At 49.2% G+C, this 15,604-nt stretch overlaps 1 protein-coding gene across 4 annotated transcripts in view; it reads right to left on the reverse strand.

Annotated features, from left to right (window-relative positions):
* PTK2 (protein tyrosine kinase 2) overlaps positions 1 to 13,399 on the reverse strand; it is a 202,993-nt gene extending 189,594 nt beyond the window's left edge. For all 4 annotated transcript variants that reach the window (XM_018563617.1, XM_018563616.1, XM_018563615.1 and 1 more), the window contains exon 1: positions 12,989 to 13,399. In XM_018563617.1, the coding sequence (XP_018419119.1) occupies positions 12,989 to 13,091 (103 nt within the window). In that variant the 5' untranslated portion in view covers positions 13,092 to 13,399. The remainder of the gene's footprint in view (positions 1 to 12,988) is intronic.
* Positions 13,400 to 15,604: the final 2,205 nt, after the last annotated feature.

Raw genomic sequence — 15,604 nt, forward strand, 5'->3', positions numbered from 1 at the left:
ATAAATAGTGTACAAGTATAAAGAATCTGAATCTATGTTGCAAGCAGGCACTTCCCTTTAATTCATCTAATGCCAGGGACTGCACACAAGGCTCCATCAGACCCTGGTGGTCTTCAATACCCAGATGAGCCGAGAGTTCCATCAAGCAAGTAGGGTGCTTCTGCAGTAACTATAAGCTGACAGCTACATTCTGCTAAATCAGGGGTGGGCAACCTCGGCGCTCCATCTGTTGTAGAACTACAAGTTCCATGAGGCATTGCAAGACTGACAGCCCAGGCATGACTTCCAGAGGCAGAAGCATGATGGGATTTGTAGCTTAAAAGGAGAACTATGAGGTGAGTGCTTTACACTCACCTCATAGTTCTTGCCAACCTGTGACAATGAGACTGTCACAGGTCGGCTCAGTAGATCGGGAGGTGAGCGAACACATACCGGCGTTCGCTCACCTCTCGATCCTGTCACGGCTCTCTGCCGTGACAGCGGAGGGGCTGGATTCCCCCCTCCCCGCTCCGATAGCGCTGACTGGCGGAACGGCCGGGGAGGGGGCGGGTACAGCTGGCTCTGCCTCTAGATAGGCAGAGCCAGCTGTCAGTCACGCAGCTGGGCGGATCCAGACATAATTGTCGGGATCCGCTTCAGCTGCGGCGTCTCAGTATACCGCGAGCTACAACTCGCGGTATACTGAGCTTAGGGTGACGGGAGGACGCTAGTTTGTGTCCTCCTGTTACCCTAAGGAGAACTATGGGGAAAAGCCCTGACCCCATAGTTCTCCTTTAAGCATAGCTGGAGTGCCGAGGTTGCCCACTTCTGTGCTAAATGATAATAACCCCTTCCTGCCCGGAGCAATTTCTTAATATTTGCGCACACATGATCAAATTAGAATCTTTGGCTAGAAAACAGCTTCAGACCCCCAAACAATGATATATTTTCTGAAAGCAGAGGCCCTGTAGAATAAAACAATGCTAGTTACCATTTTTATGTCGCACCGTATTTGCGCAAATGTTTATCAAACAAGTATTTTAGGCTAAAATACACTAAAATGAAATTTAGTGCATGGAAACAAAATCTAATACCCAATTTGTTGGTAAAATATAAAAGACGGGGTCACGTCGGGTAAATAGATACCAAACATGGCAAGCCTAAAATTGTGTGCGTCCATGAAACCGCAAAAAAATACAATCACCAACATTTCCCATAGGGGACTTCGAATCTCACCTAGGGGCCCAAAGAAGCCGATGAGGCAGCAATCTGCTTCACCAGCTTCTTCTCCTGGCTCTAAGAGGCGGAAAATGTGCCCAGTGGCACAGGAAGTGATGTAATAATACATCAAAGTTATACTCACCCGATCCTCAGTCCTGTGGCAGTCGGCGCTCGACCCACTCCCACTCCACTCCAGCTGTGGGATGTCCCTCAGCTGCCTCACATTTAATGCAAGTAAATGGACGTGATGATGTCACAGGTCGCTCTTCCCCAGAGAGGCTGTAGTGACCGGTCTAGCAGCCAGGTGGGACTGAGGATCAGGTGAATATATCTTCTTTATTTTACATTACACCCTAGACCAAACCGAGCAGTTAACCCCTGCAGTGCGGGGGGTATTCCCACTGCAAGGCTTAACGTTTAATATGTCCGGAGTTCTTCTTTAAATGAGACCACAGCTTTCACACAGAGCGCTAGAGTCCATCTCTATAGAATGCTGGCAGGAGACAGGCTTGTCTAGTCAGGCTGTGGCTGCTTTATAAAGAAAACCAACTATTAGGCTATGTTAAACTTTTTCTTTTGATGCCCCCGGAACGTCACCATCTGCCACGGGGGTGCTCGGACAAGTGCAGCAAGTGACGGTCCTCCTCGTCATTTCAGGCTCATACCAGTGGATTTAAATGGAAGTAATCATTGAGCTTTACCTGTGATTGAGTAACTGATCGCCTGTCTCCGGGAGATCCAGCAAGCGAGCAAAGGACACGGAGAGCCGTGCACCTGCATGCAGACGAAGACATAACGCTACCCATGCAGACTGGCATCTGCACGCCCACACTGGGTCATGTCGCCAAAAGGCCTATTTAAAGTGACATTAAACCCTCAGATTTTTTAACATAAAACTGTAATGTGCGCCTTACAGTAATCCATGGTAGTTTCCCTTCTCTTTGCTGCTCTTCCTTTTAAATCCTCATGTCTTCTCATGCTTGGGGAGAACTTCCCTTTTCAGCTCAGGGCCTCTTCCTGTAGTGCTGGCTCAGGTTACAAGCCTATACAAACGTATACACAGACACCGTGTATCCATTCCTGAGACAAGGCAGTCTGCTGCAAAACAGAAGTTCTACCCAGCATGAGAACAGATACGGATTTAAAAGGAAGAGCAGCAAAGAGAAGGGAAACAACCATGGATTACAGTAAGGCACACATTACAGTATTGTTTTATGTTACTAAATCTGAGGGTTTAATGTCACTTTAAGCTCACACTCTGCATGCATTCAGTGCTGAGACTTCTTCAGCATGTGTCCTCTGACTCTGCTGCTCTCCGCCTGCCCTTCACAACCGCTTCTTGTCTGCAGATTGGGTACTGCTCACCCGCCCGGCTTCCCCCAGCTTCTGCTTTGCTAGTTGCTGACCCGGTTTAGCTCTGACCCTGTGTTTTGCTTCCACTCTGCTGGGATCCTGCATCCTCCCTGTTGGTCGTCTGCCTGCTATCAGCAGCAGCGAATCCTCAGCTTGCCTGCTCTGGTGTCTTCAGCATCTCTACCCGCTGGTGCCTCCCCCAGTCCCTTCACCATCTGTGCTCGGACAAGTGCAGCAAGGGGAGGTCCTCCTCGTCATTTCAGGCTCATATCAGGTACATTACAGTCTGCAATCTGGTCAGAGAGCTGCTGAGAATAGATCAGCGAACCACACAGAGGGCCCAATATTCTCCTTCACTGTGGACCATCAGACTGACATAGAGAAGAACAGTATAGCACAATCACTGCGCTACATTGCTGAGCAGAACCTGCATATAAAATGCTTCTAACAAAAACAATCGTTACACATATTACAAATGTTTATATCCACAACACAACAGTAAAGCTGCCAACAAATGGGACCGTGCGGCCCTCCAGATGTCTGGGAATTAGAAGTCCCAGCATGGCCATCAGTCCTCTGACACATAGTACAGATGCTCCCACAAAGCTGGCACACGAAGCTTGTGTATAATAACAACGTTCAGGATTGCACTGTAATTACCGGTGGCAGGCTCCTGGTACACTGAGGGCCGGGTCGCTCGGCTGATCCCAGCAGGATAAAACCAGAACATAAACAGACTATATTTCATCTGTCCTCTGAAAGGAGTGTTGAGAGAAACGCAGGTTGGCCTGAATGCGAGAGAACAAAACAAACAACTCCGAGCCATTTCAACAGTTCCTCCCATCCGCACGGATCCAAAGTAAGCAGAGCGCTGCACGGGTTCACCCTGCGCCAAACCCCATCCCTAGGAAGCAGATATACATGGCAGGGGTACCGGGCTTTGTGCATGCTAGAAGCAGCTTTGTACAAACCTTGTGAAATCTTTGCTGGACGCTGCTGCTATCTATCAGTCTAGTTCCCTGCTACACACTGCGGTTTCTTCCACCCGCCCCATGTCTCACCGTGTCCGGCAATGATGTCTGGGCCTGCAGAAGGAAGCACGGAGCACATTGGGGGACAAGGCATCTGACACTGACCTGGAGGTGCATCGCATGGGAAGAATTCTACAGCAAGCTTAGCACCAGAGTGCCCAGGCGCTGGGACCAGTAAACGTTCATTCTTTTCTTTGCAGGAAGGCCTTTAAAGCTTTATTCTGCTTCTACATTGTCTTCCCTTGTGTCCCCCTCCCCCATATAACATACCATATTTCAGACTCGGTTCTACTCTATGCAATGCAGGCAGATCATGACTGACGAGGGGCCGATGTTCTATCGAATTCTACAACTCGTCGAGACCTGCAACCCCCGTCAGTGCGCCTGCGCAGCCACCCAAGAGAAGTATCAAGCTTTACAATCTGCGGCAGTGCGCCTGCGCGGGTAACCCGAGGCCACAAGCACCGACGGGAGTTGGACAACTCGATGACAATTTCGAAGCCGCACAGGCGCACCTACAGCAAGCGGAGAAGTGAACGAGGATTGCAAAATCTGTGACGGCAAGCGCCATCTTGCCGGAATCTACAACGGACGTGATGTCACGAGTTGGCCACCTCAACAGAACACGGTTCTATACATAGCTTCCTGAGTACATCACAACACCCTGCCTCAGTACTGCTCTCAGGAGTCCTCAGCCCTGAAGCAAGCAGTAGGCGGGCTCTGGGGAGGAGTTATGCAAATATCAAAATGCCTTGATGGGGGAATGTCAGCCTGGAGAATTCGGCATTCCTGTGCAGGCTTGTAATTGCATGCAGACCGCCCTAGGTAACGTCCACATGTAACGCTGAGCCTCCATGATTGAAAGAACTGAAATCCAGTGAATGAAAGGGGGTGGGTCCAGGGATGGTCAGGCTGGTGAGGAAAGTGCTAGGTGATGCTGGATGTCCTGAAGCCAGGAGATCAGCTGACTTGCTGCCGCTTCTAGTGCACATGCGGTCATTTTGTGGTTCTTTTAGTGAATGGAGAAATCCATTCTCTATAGTAAACAATGTAGAGTATGAAATATACGGCATGCGTTACGCGTCTGTGCACCGTAAGCAGCGCTGATTTATTAGACAAGCATGCTGACAGGCTGAGCAGTGACTCAATATAGCCGCTGTCACAGCCGGAGCCGCTGCATGTAACCCGAATCTTACTGGCTGTGTCATGTGACATTCTGCAGGGGGGGCCGGGGACTTGTCTGAGGATCTTTGTCACATGCGGCTCTTCGAGTGCTCATCCCGCCTCGTCCTCACACACTTAGCAGCGCAATTTGTGAAAACGGGAATAATTGCGACGCTTAATCATTATATGGCAGGAAGAAAATCATCAGCTGTGCTAACCAGACACAATAATGTGACAGATGACGGGGAATGTGAGATGCATTGTGATTTCTTCACCCATACATGGAGGAAACGAGGAGAAACAACGTAACCGAGCACAGTGATCTGCAACCAAACTTGTAGCCACAGAAATACATTGGCTGCCACCGCCCACCTCTGGAAGTGCTAGCTGCCCAAAGCTTTCCAGACCTGTGACCTGCAAGTATTGGGATCAGGAGATCAGACTTCACCTGATACATGCTTATTCCAGATCAGTGATCTGCAAGTATGGGATCAGGAGATCAGACTTCACCTGATACATGCTTATTCCAGATCTGTGACCTGAAGTAGTAAAGCACAGAGACAGCCAGGCAACTAAAGCTGGTCGTACGTGGCTCAATGTTTGGCAAACTCCTGCAGAGTTGATGACATTTGGAGCCGTGGATGATCCTCCCAGCATCCCTCCGGGCACAACAAAAGACAATATAAAAATCAACGGAACCGATGCAGAAATATGAGCCAAACACTGACTGCAAGCCATCAGATGCAGTCATCGTACTGGTATTCATGTGCCGCGGCTGCTGAATACAATAGCCTGCAGCAGAGGGTCCTCCATCCACACCTTTAAGGGCCTGTTCACATGAGTTTCAGGTCCTGATCAGGTCTAGATCAGGTGCGGATCTGCAGACGCGGTGCTATGTGTCTTTGCGTTCCAGTTAAAAAAAATAAAAGAAACATTTTTTTTTTTGCTGGAGTGGGGCTATCAGTATGCTAGCTGCAGTGCGTTTTTGACGCGTTTTTGATGCGTTTCCGGACCGTTTCCTGACCGTACAAAATGTGCCATGCAGTATTTTTCTGTCGTAACCTGAACGGACTGCGCACGTGAGAACTGTAGCCCATAGAACACATATGGCTCTCACTGAGGTGTACTGTAAACCTAGAAGAAACCCAATCCGTCCACCGGGCCCCCTCTGCCCAGGAGGGAGCTCTAACGTCCTGGCCAGACCTGGGGGACATTTCGAGGATTACACCGGGAGCTGGTTCCAGGGTTGTGGAAGGGAATGTATCCGGTGCCACTGACAAATGGTCCAGAAGCAAAGTCACCCTCATATGAATCAGACAGATTGGACTCTACCTGAGTACATAGAGCACTGGGCACTTTGCATTCCACAGATCAATAAAAACCTGACTCACGGATGGGCAAACTCCGGCCCTCCAGCTGCGGTGAAACCGCAAAATCCCATGATGCATCTGTCTCTGGGAGTCATGCCTGTGGCTGTGAGAATTCTGCAATGCCTCATGGGATTTGTAGTTCCACAACAGCTGGAGGGATGAAAGTGATATTAAAGTTTTTGTGTTTTTTTTAATGTTTCCTCCTAGGAGGCCCAGCTTTGCAGAAATCTTTTCTTCTTCTTTAAAAATTGTTAATTCCTCGTTTTCTAGTGGATCCCCGCAGTGCTGTCCCCCCTACCTCCTGCGCGGGTGCCACCAGCGCTCTCCCCTCGCCCACTGCACGGGTGCCACCAGCGCTCTCCCCTCGCCCACTGCACGGGTGCCACCAGTGCTCTCCCCCCAGCCTCTGCACCGTTGCCACCATCAGCTTAGCAGCTGCTATGAAGGCACCCGTGCGTGCTCGTGCCCGCAGTAACTGTGTGCGTCCAAAGACACACACAGCTCTATGGCAGGCCACGCCCCTCTTCTTCACCCAACAGTTTGATTGATGGCAGAAGGAGTCTATGGCGCTTCTGCCATCAGTATCCTCTGGGGAACAGAAAATCGCTTTGACCATGCGTGGCAATGTTTCGGAACCTGTCCGGTCCGGCAAGCAAAAGTGACAAAAGTGATCAGTATTCTTCGGGGTAACAGAATGCAAAACGCACAGTGAAGCATGCTTGAAGCACGCCCACCTTGACCTGAGTGGTACATCTTAAAGCAACGCGAGCTTTACCCATTCAGAGCGAAGGACGGGTTTGCTTAAGGGCCGATGCACACTTAGGCGACACCCCACGATGCACGTGCACGATTGTCGCGCGGTCAGGAGTCGCCCAGGTGCGCAACGATTGCGCTGTGGGTGCCATTATTTTCCAATGGCACCCCAGTTGCCGGGTGGATTGCACGGTTTTCAAACGCAATTCCGCCCGTTCTTCCAAACACGATCGTGGCTAAAACAGCCACGTGTCGTGTATCCCCCCAAAAAAGTACAAGTACACTGGTGCGGACACTGTCCTTCCTTCTGGTGGGTGGCTACTTTTGTTCCCCATAGTCCCTGTGTGTGTTGTAAAGTAGTCACCGCTCCAAGCTCACTCCCGGGATGGACTACAATCTCACGTTTAGTTTACTAATTTGTATTGAGATTGTAGTCCATCCCGGGAGCGAGCTTGGAGTGGTGACTACTTTACAACACACACTGGGACTATGGGGAACAGACGTAGCCCCCCTCCAGAAGAAAGGACAGTGTCGGCACTAATTCAGAGATGATTGGAGGATCTACAGCCGAGTGATACACAAATAAGATACTACACTAATACTTTTTTAAAGTAATGTTTTATTTAATTTTTAAAGTGATTTTTAGAGTAAATTTTTATGGTTTCATTTAATTAAAAATGTACTTTAAAAATGAAATAACATTTTTTTTGTAATGTTAAAAGGAGAATTATGAGGTGAGTGAAAATCACTCATCTTCATAGTTCTAGCCGACTAGTGACAATGAGACTGTCACAGGTCGGCTCAATAGACCGGGAAGCGGGAGAACACATACCGGCGCTCGCTCACTTCTCGATCATCTCCCTGCAGAGAGTCATGACTGTCACTCACGGCTCCCCCCCCCTCCTCACTCCAATCCTCCAGCGCTGACTGGCGGAACGGACGGGGGAGGGAGCGGGTACAACTGGCTCTGCCTCTAGATAGGCAGAGCCAGCTGTCACTCACGCAGCTGGGTGGATCTCAACAGTAATGTCAGGATCCGTCCCGGCTACGGCGGTCTCAGTATACCACGAGCTGCAGCTCGCTATATACTGAGCTTTGGGTCATGAGATGATGCTAGTATATGACCTCCCGTGACCCTTAGGAGAACTATGGGGAAAAACACTGACCCCATACTTCTCTTTTAAATTATACATTTCACTTTAAAAATTAATAAAAACACATTTGAAAAAATAAAAGCACAAAAAACCAAATGAACATGTCAGCGATTCTATGAGATCTTAGTGGTTGGGTTTATTTTAGGATGCAGCCTCTTTTTTTTTTTGGCACATTTATGATACCCCGAGATCCGATATTCATCAACGTAGAAGCGTCTGGACACAACCCAGGTGCCTCATTCCCCTCTTCATTACATATTTATTTTCACCCGAATCGGCATCACGACACTTACAGCCACATTAAAATATACATTAGAATGCGAGCGATGAAGTGCTATAAATTATGAATGACTGGAAGGATATTACACATTAATGTCAGAGTGAGGAGGAGGAGATGTGAGAGAAATATTCTATAGTAAAGAAGAACTCCAGGGAAAACATTTTATAACCCCTACAGGGGAGCTAACTCCGCACTGCAAGGGTTCACTGCTTGCTTTGGTCTAGGGGCAAAAATAAAAAAGTTATATTCACCGATCCCCCGAGCTGGCCAACTGGCACCTGTAGCGCTCCCTGCTGCAGCGATGGTAACTCCCTCAGCGTCACATCCTATACACTGTGTATAGAACACGATGACTCCAGGACCTTAGACAGCTGCAGCAGAGGAGGAGGGATGCTGCCGCCTTCGAGGATCAGGTGAGTAGAACTTTTTTTATTTTTGCACTTAAGAGAACTATGGGGTCAGTGTTTTTCCGCATAGTTCTCTTTAGGGTCACGGGGGGACATATGCCAACGTCCTCCCGTCACCCAAAGCTCAGCATATCGTGGGCTATTGCCCGCGATATACTGTGAGCGCCGCGGCCAGGATGGATCCCAACATTACTGTCGTGATCCACCCAGCTGAGTGACAGCTGGCTCTGCCTATCTAGAGGCAGAGCCAGCTGTGCCCGCCCCCTCCCCCGTCCGTTCCTCCACCCAGCGTTGGAAGATCGGACGGGGGGAGGGAGGGAATCCCTGCAGGAAACTACCGCAGGGAGACGATCGGGAAGTGAGCGGATCGGCTGCATGTTTCTGCAAACTTCCCAATCAATAGAGCCGACCTGTGACCGCTTCTTTGTCACAGGTGGACTCTTAACTATGAGGATGAGTGGAAATCACACACCTCATAGTTCTCCTTTAAACACAGACGAGCACTTAACCCTTGCTGTACGGGGAGAAGAAGCCTTTTCCCTGGAGCTCTTCTTTACAATGCAAGGTCCTCATATAACATCCGGGCCCCCTTTACAATTCACCCAATGCAAGTCGTTCCAATACATACCTGCAGGACCTCATTCAGGTGGGCGGTGGTTTGCTTTCAGGAGGGAGGCAGAACAATGGCTACCCAGCGTTCAGGAGGCAACACTGCATCCTACTGAATGGCATTTCTTATTTTTCTCCAATAGGGATTTTCAAACGCAATACCGCGCCGTAACCACGTACGTACCCGCACTGTCCCATTGATTGCAATAGTGACATTTGGCAAGCGGCAAACCATCATGGCCGCTATTTTGGCTTTTAAGTGGGTCATCGGGGCACGCTAAAAATGCAAGCCAACCGCCTGCTTTTACCGCCCCCTTGTATAAACGAGGCCTAAAGAACAATGGTAGATTTACCTTACCCTCCTCCCCTGCATCATAAGGCGCGGGAAGATTCCTACAGAACGCAGAGCAGGAGAAATCTCGCGGGAAGACACTCTGGACCGTTGCAAGAGCAACATTTCCACCGCTCTGTATTCCCCGGGATCGCACAGGAAGCGGCGCCATCCTCACCTAATCACCGTGGGCGTAAGGCAGGGGTGGGGTAAGTATAAATCTTGGTCATCACAGGAAGATTTTGGAACTGCTCCCATTAGCCGATTTTTAGATGGAGAGGTACAAGCAGAATTTGCAGTATTAGGCCTCATTCACACGAGAAAAGCCTGGCCCGTACAGCTCTGTGCTGCGTGCACGTCCGTATCGGGCCGCTCCCAGGAAGGACAGGTGCTGCGTGTGATTAGTATGCAGCCCCTGTCCTTCTCAATGGGACTATGCGACCGTACGCCACCCTACGCTCACCTCAAGTGCAGGTCCGTACGGGTGCGAGTGTCCCGGGTCGGATGCAGACAGGATCCATCCCGTCAGCGTACGCTCACCCGTACGGACGTGCAGGGCGGGTGAGCGTAGGGCGGAGTACGGTCGCGTAGTCCCATAGAGAAGGACGGGGGCTGCATACTAATCACACGCAGCACCTGTCCTTCCCGGGAGCTGCCGGATACGCCGCAGCATGGAGCAGGAAGCTGTACGTGCCGGGCTTTTCTCGTGTGAATGAGACCTTACTCTGAAGCACAATGATGGAGTACGGTGTATTGAGGTGAGAGCCTCCGATAATCTTCCTACTAGCCCGGCCACATCGGCCTTTACATCCTCATTTCAAATCCCATTTTAATTAAATTTGCTCCTTTAATCTGGGAGCAGGTGGTGACCTCAAATTCTCAGGCACGGTAAAGATTGTCAGAGGCGAGACAGCCGTCCGCAGGCCCTATATGTGGAAGGGACGTAATCCACTTTAATGAGCATCACAAATTAGAAATCCCGGCTTACCCCCCGGCCGGCAAATCTAAGCTGAGCAATGACTTCTCCGGATACAACAGAGCGTGAAAATGTATAGAATACCATAGAACCCTCCAATGGTCAGAGGACCCTGGGGGGAGGAAGGGGGGGTAATGGTTCCCTATGCAATTTGGTTTCTCCAAAAAGTGAGATCTCCCTGCCAACATTTCTAACATATTACTGTCATATTTCTGTATCCCAGATCCTGCTGATACATTCTCCAGAATCCTAAAATAACTAAAAGAGGGATAGGGGGGAACCCTCATAATGGGCACAGCAGGTGTACAGACCCGGGAACTCAGCTCAGGGATGGTGGGAACCCCTCATAATGGGCACAGCGGGTGTACAGACCCGGAACTCAGCACAGGGATGGGGGGAGCTCCTCATAATGGGCACAGCAGGTGTACAGATGCGGGAACTCAGCACAGGGATGGTGGGAGCTCCTCATAATGGGCCGAGCAGGTGTACAGACCAGGGAAACCAATAGAATTCCTGAGAGATGGAAAGACTATCAGGTTGTTTAACTCTACAGCATTCACCAAAGACTGAAATATCAGTTTGGGTGGACCAGCTCAAAAAAAGGAGAATTTCTGCTGCTATCTCTGCTGTAGTGAAGAGAAATCCCCTAGACACCCCCCCCTGTTGTCCTCAGTAGTTCCACCCGCCAACATAGGACCCAGTAGTGATGAAGGGGCTGGCGGATCAAGCCATTGCATGCAGCAGGGGATTAGGAATCCCGACGGTCCTGGAAATTCTGCTTTCTGAAGACTCTTCCGCCGGCAATTTCTCTCCACCACAGCAGAGACTGGCGGCGTGGGCAGAGGTGGGAGAGGTGAGTAAGTCCCTCCTTGCAGGGGCAGCTGGTATTTTAGGTATAAGCTTAGGTGAAAGTTACTTTACAAACAAAGCAGAGGTCACATAATGCAAACACTGAGACATTGTTCGGGTTCCTGCTTCCTGAGAACGGGAAAACAATATACAGAGATATAATGATAGATGATTTTTTATGTTTCCAACAAACAAAACAATAAAAGTTCAGAACACAGACCAGTGATTATTACTAATGAGGAACCGATCGTGTTACCAGCCTGGCATCATAAGCCGGGTGCTTCCAAACTCCATAACACGAAGGGATAGGGGAGCATATACACAAGTTCGTCATCACCATCCATGCATCACAAACCCGTGAGTCACCCAGAGCAAACGTGTAGCCGCTCAAGTGTGAAATCTGCACGCATGTTCCAGGTCTGCACCTTGCCAAGGCAATGAAGCAACGGACAGGAATGACAGCCATGGGGCATGGAACTTCAAATAAACAAGTCAGCAGTTGCATATTTGTATGCAGCCGGGGGGGATCTCTTTAAACAACGACCACATACCACATATACCAGCTAGGACTGTGGCCGCTAATACAAACACAGCTTACCTATCTCCTTACTGTCTGCTCAGTCAGCAACAAATGGCTTTTTTTTAACCCTTTCCTGTCTGCTGAATCAAGACAAGCTAATGCTCCCGGGGATCCAAGCCCCTGAGGGTCAAGTGAGATTAATCAGCAATTGTAACTGGTCAGCAGCAACAGAGGACTGTATAGAAGGACACACATGTGTGTTTATATTCATACTACACATTAGGAAATGACATGAATGGACCCACATAGTCCTTGCTCACTCTGGTCCTAGCAGGAACCCCCCCCCCCAAGTATCAGAGCAATGCCCAGGGGCCTGTTGTGTGTATGCGGTGCCGGCGGATTCACATGTCTTATTACACGGCTGACAGATCACAGCACAATAAAATTGCAGCTTTCCAATCTCCCGACATCTGACGACGCGGACTCTCATCTCTCCTTTGTTGTCTTTCTGCTCTCAATGTTTTATGAACATTTTAATAATAACAGCGGCTGACAGCATGCGAGACACTGACTCGTCACAGGACCAAACAAAAGCCGTAACAAATCTCGTGGGCTGCGCCAAATTGCAGATCGCTGCGCCGATACTAAAACGGGTTAAAGCAACGCATCCTTTAATGACAACCTCTGCCTGCAAGGTAGTGATTAACTCTCGACTGTCAGACCGCCGAGCAGACTGACCAGGCTTTGGAAAAAAATAATATAGCTGCTGCTGGCTCGTTGAACCCGCGAGAGGTTAAGAACCAGACCGAGCCCCGAGCCGTTTCAGCAAATGGTCAGAACCTGACTCTGGGTCCCAACCTGCCGCTGCGGGCGCGAGTGCGAGAGAAAAACGCTAAAAAGGTTGGCACGGGGCGACGTGAAGGAAAGAAAGAGCGCATCGGTGAAATGTGTAGACGCACAGGATGTAATTACTGTCTGCAAAGAGGAGTACCTTTAGCCCAGCATATCGGAAAGGGGCTGCAGCCGCTCTTCTCCATATAGATGACAGCACCTGTCTTTTGCGGGCCCAGGCGGCCTGCCAGTTCCAACAACATACACCCAGCGGACGGGGAGAGCGGAGGAACGTCAAGCCAGCAGACGGCATACGATATCCCAGTTCAGTGCTCGGGGGTTGGTAGGAGCTCCGGACGGAACGGGAACCTCCACTGCATTGCTGCTCTGGTCGTGTATGCAGGAAGAGCGCCGGTCGGGATCCGGCACAGACATGAAGGCTGCCTTCCAATTACACAATCTGCTCATGCCTCGGCGCTGGCTGAGACGGTAGCATGCTTGTTCCTGAATGCAGCCAGTAACGTGACTGTGTGTGCCTGTGATTGCTGCTTCCATTCAGTCAGGGGAGAGGGGAGGAGGGCGGAGGAGGAGGGAAGTGGTGGGGGAGACGGAGGAGGAGTGTGCAGGGTATTACCATACACCTTGTTAATATGCTAATCTCAAGCCAGCCTGCAGCCTTCTCTGTTTACCGCACAACAAACCTGCCTCGGATTACATGCCACAGCAGACCGCAGCCTCCGGTTAAAGGGCCGGGACCCCCAGACCTGCACTGTGCGGGGCGAGGAGGGGAAATGTATAGAATGTACACAACACTACGACACATCCCCACTGCCATTCACCAGTCTGTCACTACTCATCTATGAAAGTGCCGGTGTTCTGTCTGGAATGCCGACCCAGTCGAATTCTCCAACCTGACTATTGCGCGCACACAGCGGGATGAACGGGAAAACAGCCATTTATTGACAAAGTATTTATTTGTAATTGTTAATTGTGACCGTTTCTAATATGCCATCCATCATTTACAGCCATGGATGGCATATTGTGAACGTTCACAATTAGAAATAAATACTTTGTCAATAAATGGCTGTTTTCCCGTTCATCCCGCTGTGTGTGCGCAAATTCGACTGGGTCGGTATTCTCGACAGAACACGGGCATCATCAACAACATTCCTACTTCCTGAGAGTGCACATAAAAATACAAAGTATCCGTTTTATATACATTGTATAGATGTATCTACAATCGGCTTCTCTCTTTTGTTTTCAAAGCATAACTGAACAAATACAAATTAAAGATAGAAGCTGATTGGTTTCCATGGGCAACCGCACCGGTATAGTGTGTGTCTGTGTTTTATAATGTATTTTTTTTTTTAAAGAAACATTTAAAACACATGGGAAGACCAAACCAATCAGCTTCTCTCTTTCATTTTCAAAGTTTAACTGAACAAACTGAAGACAGAAGCTGATTGGTTTGCAGCTTCTTCAGATTCTGTCTGCTCCAGTGTTGATAAATTCTCCCCAGGATCTGTCTTTTATATACATAGGGGGAGAATTTAACAAAACTGGAGCAAACAGAATCTGGAGCACTTGCCCGTGAGAACCAATCAGCTATCTTTCATTTTCAAACCCAAACTGAAGAGAGAAGCTTTACTAGATTGGTTACTATGGGCAACTGCTCCAGATTCTGCTCCAGGTCTGATAAATTCCCCTCGCTGTATTTTTTGATACTTAGTATTAAATGCGATGGGGGGAATTTATCAAAGTAAAACTTTTTTTTGTTTTGGATGGACTGAAGAAGGATTAGACCCAGTCAGGTTCTAATTGCTGTCCATGTCCCCGTTAGGGGGATTCCCCCTCTCCATGTGTCCTGGTGACTGTTATCACTGCAAGTGAAAGAAAATCCCAAATTTCGAATTGTCACCAGAACAGGAATAGATGGGAAATCTTCCAATGGGGACACAAGTTCTGGTGACCCCGCTGACCCCCAGATATTCCTTCTCCCTTGAAAGGGATTTCTTCTAACTTCCTATTATGGCTATCAGACAGGAAGTGAAGGGAAATCTCCCCAATGGGACACTGATGGCAAAAACAAAAAGCTGACAGAGGTTATAACCGTCTCTTACCCTATCCAAAACTAATCAAATCAAATAAAATTGGGGGGTTTCTTTTTTACTATAAGGTGCACTGCAAGCCCATCTGAAATGAATAGGCTGCCCTAACGCATGTCAATGCAACACATGGTAGCTTAGAGGGATGCACCAATATTGATACTAGTATTGGTGCAGATCCCGAGTATTTGGGCGGGTACTCGTACTCTCCCAAATGCTCCGATACCTTCCCTGATAGCAGAACTTCCGGGCAGAGGGAGATGTTTCCTGTGACCGGCAGTGCCGCGAGGGAACATAGAGCTGGCTTCTTAAGCCAATCAGGAAGCCGGGCGATGGGTAATAACCCACCTCCCGGGTTCCTGATTGGCCCAGGAAGCTGGCTCCATGCTGATTGGCTGAGAAGCCAGCTACCCAATCAACATGGAGCCGGCCAAACAGCATGGAGCCGTCTTCCTGGGGAATCAAGAAGCCAGGGGGTGGGTAATGAAGCGCTGCCTGTCTTCCTGATTGCCAGGAAAACCGAAAAACCGGTATCAATGCATCCCTAGTAGCTTATTTATAAAGCAGTCAATTAGGCTTTTACCAAATAGTCACTGGTAAGTATAAAGCGCTACAGAACACTATAGAAATATCTGTAATGAATACATTTTGTTTGGGGGGGGGGGGGGGGG

This window comes from Nanorana parkeri, unplaced genomic scaffold, assembly GCF_000935625.1.
Source record: "Nanorana parkeri isolate BGI_ZX_2015 unplaced genomic scaffold, ASM93562v1 scaffold680, whole genome shotgun sequence".
NCBI classification, from domain to species: Eukaryota; Metazoa; Chordata; class Amphibia; order Anura; family Dicroglossidae; genus Nanorana; species Nanorana parkeri.